Source organism: Lagenorhynchus albirostris, chromosome 1 (genome assembly GCF_949774975.1).
Source record: "Lagenorhynchus albirostris chromosome 1, mLagAlb1.1, whole genome shotgun sequence".
NCBI lineage: Eukaryota > Metazoa > Chordata > Mammalia > Artiodactyla > Delphinidae > Lagenorhynchus > Lagenorhynchus albirostris.
In genome coordinates this window covers 8,955,052-8,961,384 of record NC_083095.1, presented here as the reverse complement: position 1 = coordinate 8,961,384, position 6,333 = coordinate 8,955,052, and the positions used below count along the sequence as shown (strand labels likewise).

At 47.7% G+C, this 6,333-nt stretch overlaps 1 protein-coding gene across 1 annotated transcript; it reads left to right on the top strand.

Moving 5' to 3' along the window:
- Positions 1-219: 219 nt before the first annotated feature.
- On the top strand, positions 220-399 carry TUNAR (TCL1 upstream neural differentiation-associated RNA). The gene has a single exon (XM_060165531.1). The coding sequence runs from the start codon at positions 253-255 to the stop codon at positions 397-399; it is 147 nt and encodes a 48-aa protein (XP_060021514.1). The 5' UTR covers positions 220-252.
- The last annotated feature ends 5,934 nt before the right edge of the window (positions 400-6,333 follow it).

The window sequence follows — 6,333 nt, the reverse complement described above, 5'->3', positions numbered from 1 at the left end:
TCAGGACATTCATCCTTGAAATGGATCAGTCGTGCTCTGCCATTTCTCCACGGCCAAGAGCAATGGGTCCCAAGATTGGTTCCATGGAAGATTTTTCACCCTCACCTGAGATCTAGTCCCCAGACAGGAAATCACTGCCCTGCCCAATCTGCCTGGCTATGGAGAGGATGCTTATAAACCATCATCTTTTGTGCTTTCTCTTTCCAATTACAGGTTAGCCTGGGGAGGAAGATAAAGACGTTTGCAACCAAGATGGTAATCACGAGTGGAAATGATGAAGACAGAGGAAGCCAAGAAAAAGAGAGCAAAGAAGAGAGTGTCTTGGCGATGCTGGGAATTCTCGGGACCATTCTGAACCTCGTCGTCATCATATTTGTGTACATATACACCACTCTGTGAATGGCCCAGAGGGTGTGCAGGCCTTGGGATGGCCAAAAGAGTCCTGTGTGTCGGCAGATCAGTGACAGGACACTGCGCAAACAAGCGGCTCTGACCTACACACACCGTTCAATCAAATGTACCTTCGAACTTGATAAAGGGTCACCAGAATAAACAGATCCTGCTGCGAGGATCAGACACGGAAGCACAATGAATCCAGCAAAACTCATTTACACAGCAGGGAACTCAGCGCCGTTGGCAGGGGACCCGAAAGGACGCTTGGGAGACTTGCCTTTGACGTCGTCTGGGAGCGGATGGGTGCAGAGGTTCATTATCCCAGTTCGCTGACGGATGTCACATGTTCAAAAAGAGGAACAGGGAGGACGCAGCTCACAGTGGACGCAGCTCATGATGTGTCTCCCAGGACACGCAGTTCCTCCTAACTCGATGAGCTGTTTGGTACAAAAACCCACAGGGACCATCCTTTGGCAAGCATCCCATTCATCAAAAGTGTCTATTTGATACTGGAGAGATAACTTATTTTTCTTTTTTCATTGGCTTGACGTGTGTATCTGTTCATATCAAGGTTTATAAATATATATTTTTAATAAACGTGCTCTATTTTTTAGCATGAACCAAATATTTGGGGAGGCGCTCCTGGATCCATAGAGCTTTCTTTGGTTCTACCTGCTTGAACCCCTAGACTGCAGACGTTCTGTTGTGTAATCACGCTAGTCCTCATCCTGTCATCTTGTATTGTTTACCTTCTCTCTCCCTCTAGCTCTTCTCAGTCTGGAGGACGTTTTCCCGTAATACCAGCCGTGATCTTGGTTGGCGCATGTTTTAAGATGGTCTGTTGAGCGGCTTTTTATTGTTGTATTGGAGATACAAAACGATCATGGGCATGTGGACCTTGGATGTACCGTATCCTTACTGAGAATTATGCATGAACAAGGGCTGAGTGATAGATCAGCTTTAAACAATGTTTTACAAGGACTACCATGGAGGAGGAGCACGGCTACATCTGCAGATCGACTGTAGGATGGAGTATTCAGCTTCTTATTGGCAGCATTCTTGTGACCATTTGTTGAGCACATTTGATTTTAATGGCCACATACTATGAAAGATGGGAAGGACAAGGGGGAAAGCTGAGCTTTAGGTGCATCATTCCTTCCTTAATGAGCCGCCTGGGATCCTTTTCAGAGTAGGTGGGGTGTAAAGGGCACATGGACTCCCCACTGTAGGAGCTCACCTGGGTGAGGACACCCCTGAGACAGGTGACTTTTACAAGGGCACTAGAAGGGGATGCAATGATCACCCTAGAAGATTGCTGCATTTCTTAAAGTTCCTGGTTTATACCCACATGAAGCTACTTCCTCCCTGGCAGGAACAGTTGAATCAATGTGAATTTGCCCTGTTCTGCTCCCTGAAATGGGCCTTTCACTGGCTGCAGCGGCACGGCCTTAAAAAAGGAGTGTTAGAATTCCTTCTGCTAGTGTCAGCCTTGCCCGTGGGCAAAAGAAGCAGCAGTCTGCCTAGTTGGATTCGAATGATGCCCAGGAGATCTCCACCGCCAGGTCTCTCCATCCCTCTGTTGTGGTGTCTGAAATTCTACTGTTAGAGAGTCATTTCTTGGACTCTGCTAGGGACCGGGCCCTTTTATAAAGCAAATGCCCTGAGCACCCGGCTCTCATCAGGTGTCTTTTCTTCCCCACCAGAAGAAACAAAGTTGATGTGCATTCAGGGAGTACATGTGCCAGGCGCTGTGCCGGACCCTGTATTCCTTTAAGTCACTGAATCTTCCCAGTAAGTGAGCTAGGGAGTCTTCATCCCACATTGTAGAAGAAGAAAGGAGAGCTCAGAGAGATTGGGAAACTTCCCTGACGTCAGGTGGCTTCTAGTGGTGAGTCAGGATGCAAACCCCCAGTCTGTCTGATTCCCTAGCCCAGTGAGGGTTGGTCAAATGCTGGGAAAAGAGGGAATAGAGAGGTGGGGATGGTCCAGGAAAGGGCCCTCGGGGGTCAGATGCAAACCGATGGCTTTGCTGAGGGCAACTCTGCACCCCTCCATCCCTCCCTCATAACAATAAACAACGCGGGCTTCCCTGGTGGCGCAGTGGTTGAGAGTCCGCCTGCCGATGCAGGGGACACGGGTTCGTGCCCCGGTCCGGGAAGATCTCACATGCCGCGGAGCGGCTGGGCCCGTGAGCCATGGCCGCTGAGCCTGCGCGTCCGGAGCCTGTGCTCCGCAACGGGAGAGGCCACAACAGTGAGAGGCCCGCGTACCGCAAAAAAATAAAAAATAAAAAAAAAAAAAACAACGCCTGGGAACTCCTTGCACCCTGGCAGAATGTCCCACGTGTAAGGACGAGGGCCAAGAGGCTGGTTAGAAATATAATGGACTATCAGGGGAGGGGGCCGTCTCACAGGTTCTGTGTGGTTCTAGAAAGACTATGTAAGAATTCTTAACAGTGGACAGAGTAAACAATAAAGGTGAAATGGAAAAAAAAAACTAAAACCAAACTACCGACATCCTTTTTCCCCCTGCAGCGTCCTGGTATTTTTAAAACTCCGTGTCATTCCTTTATCTATGCATATTGTTGTTTTATTAAAAAAAAAAGCACACAAAACAACATGACTGTTCAACTGAAACTGTTCCGTTTGGACTGTAGAAGCCCTGGTGAGTTTCCAAGTGTACTCATTTGGACTTTATTGAGAGGAAGAACTGCCTTTCCAGTCATCTCAACAGCTCCCCGGTGGTTCTTCTAGATTGTCCTAATCCACAGCCTAGAAATAACGCTGCCCGTTCAGTGACTGCCAACCAACGTGGCAGCACTGTTCTCTTGCAGAGAGAGGCCTTCATTTCTGCTCTAATTTAGGAAAGCCCGAGAACACGCACTGGGCGAACTCGCAGCTTCCCCCAGGGTCCCAAGGCATCTTGAGGGGATGTGACAGGAAAGCAGCCCGTGGCCCTGGATCTTGAGCGTCTAAGCACGCCGAGCCCAGCCTTGGCACCAATAGCAACGAGCTAAATGACACGAGGGCTGTATACTTCCCAGCCAGCATACGGGACCCTCACATCAACACCGTGAGGTATGCACGCCTATCCCCAGATTACAGGATAAAGAGAAAGGGGCTCAAAACAGCGAATTGACTTTGCCAAGGTCGCACACCTGGAAACCAGTAGAATTAGACCTGGCTCCGCATCTGTGTGCCGTCTGTACCTTGTGTGGTCCAGACTGTGGGTCTGAGCCCTGCTGGAGCCGTCTGGCTAGTCCCAGCACACAGCTTCCCACCACGCCTGCCTCTCCTTTGTCACAAGGCAGCTGGCCTGGTCGGTGTGGCTGAATCGTTGCCTTTAACTTCTACCCCAGAAAGCCCAGCCTCTGGCAGGGGAGAGCCAGGCACGCATGGCAGTGTGCCCTGGTGGTTTGGGGCTGCGAGGTGCTTGCCGATGGCCAGAAACAGCCTGGGCTTGAATCCCATCTCTGCCTCATATGATCTAGGTGATGGCAGGCGATTCACACAGCTCTGTGAGCCTTGGTTTCCCTCATCTATCAACGAGGGGTGCTAATAGCCCCCAATCCCATCAGGTAGGTATTTTAACCCCATTTAACTGATGGAAAAAGCGTGGCCTGGAAAGGTGAGTTGACGTAGCAAAGGCCTGGGGACCATGACGTCGGCGGGTCCAGAAGTTGCTGCCTTCACCTTGACAGCCAAAGAATGACACTTAAACCCCGAAATAAAGATCTCCAGGGGGCTGGGGACAGGATGCCTCAAAGACTTTGAAGTTCGTTGTGAGGGACCCGGACTGTGGGAAGGCAGAAGAGGGGCTTGAGGCCCCTGTGATTCTATAGGATGGGGTGAGGACAGGACAGAGAGACCCTTTTTCTATGTTTTTTTCTTTTCTTTTCTTTTCTTTTTAGTAACCAATAACCAACTGAGGCCCAGACAAGATCAAGTCCCAAAGTCACATAGCTCTGTAGTCCAGGGTTCTCAAAGGTAGCCTGGGAAGGGAAAATGCACAGAGATTTATTTTCATGAAAAGGGCTGCTGGTTATTGGGTATTGGACCACAAGACCTTTCCCATTGCTTGTTGTGGGATTTCTATGCAAAGCAAATGGCCTCTCAGAGGATCTGCCTCGTCCTCAGAAATGTGACAACCTAACCCCAAAGAGCACAGCTTTGAGGTGCCCTCTCCTGCAGGGGGGCTGGAGAGAGACCGTTTGTTTATGCCAACAACGAAAGGGGACTGATGGACAAGCAACTCAGAACTACTCTTCCTTTCTTACTTTTTTCATAAATCACACATGCATAGTTACAGTTGAAAAAATTGCGGTAAAAAAAACTCTACAGAATTAAAATAATTAAGTTCTGTAGAATTAAGAATCCCCAAATACCGCCACCTAGAGGCAACCACTGCTAGTGTTTAGCATAGAAATTATAGACGAGGTGGCCTGCATGTCTGTTTGGTGAGACCATTTTCCTTGGAGTTTTAAAATTCCATTGCCTTTAGGTAGTGCCACTCTTTAGGTCACTGTCCCCACGTTCCCTGTGACAGTGGACAGCTTCCCTCATTTCTGTTATTTGCTAGATCCAAAAACATTCTAGATGGCCATCCAGACGTTTCCCTATAAACAGTAGGGGAAATAAATATTTAAAAAAATATTAAATATTACAATTCACACAAATGGCGCCATGCTGCAAACGTTGCCCGCATATATTTTTTCATTAACAATTGTGAATATGCGCCTATATTCATCAATCTATTTAGACAAACCACTTGTAAGGGCCGTTTGGTATTCTGTTGCTTAGATGTACCATCACGTATTTCCCCTCTCTCACTGTTGGTGGTTTTTAGGTGGTTGTCAGTGTTTTCTACGAACTACTCAGCCTTGCTCTTTAAAATATCCCAAGCATTATATGTGGAATCTAAAAGAATGGTACACATGCACTTATTTACAAAACAGAGTCACAGATGTAGAAAACAAACTTATGCTTACCATGGGGGGAGGGATAAATTGGGAGATTGGGATTGACATATATGCGCTACTGTATATAAAATAGATTACGAATAAGGACCTACCGTACAGCACAGGGAACTCTACTCAATACTCTATAATGACCTATATGGGAAAATAGTCTAAAAAAGAGTGGCTATATGTATATGTATAACTGATTCACTCTGCTGTAGAGCAGAAAGTAACATACCACTGTAAATCAACTATACTTCAAAAAAAAAAAAATCCCAAGCATTGCCCTTCCCTTCCCCAGCACCCCTTAGAGTGGTCTGAGGTGGTATCCCCATAAGTCATTGTTTCCCAAACTAAAATGAAGGTGGAGATCACCTGGATGCTTTTTTAAGAATGCATATTCTCGGGCCTCTCCCCCAGATCTCTGGTTAATAGCTCTGGCGTGGAGCCTGGCCTGGGGTCTTTTTAATGCGTCTCCCAGATGATCAGGCATGTTTGGAGATGTTGATCCGGGTGAACCCAGGATGACCATCTGGGCTCGGACCTGATTCTGAGCCCCTGGGATTCTGGTGGCTGTGCTGGTCTTGTACAGGTCACTTCGTCTTTATTCCCTTGTGTTTCTTTATCTATAAAAAGCTGATCGTAACATCTGCCTCACAGGTCATTATGAAAGTCAACTGAGGGAAGGCCGATACAGCTCCCGGCCGAAAGCCGTGCACGTGGCTGGGTGGCAGAATCACGGGCGGATAGGCTGGCACGTCTGCTCGCCATTAGAACTCTGCGCTCAGTGCAGGGGAATAGCCTGTAGAAACCCTGAAGTTATAGATCTTATCAACAGTTCGCTTCATGCATCACACTGCGTATGGGTACCATTTACTAAAGAAACGCCGGGCCAAAACTTTCTTTCATATTCCTTCTAACAAACACCTATGTATATCTAATATAGGAACAATTCTTGTCTGTTTCTCTGTCTCTTTCTCTCC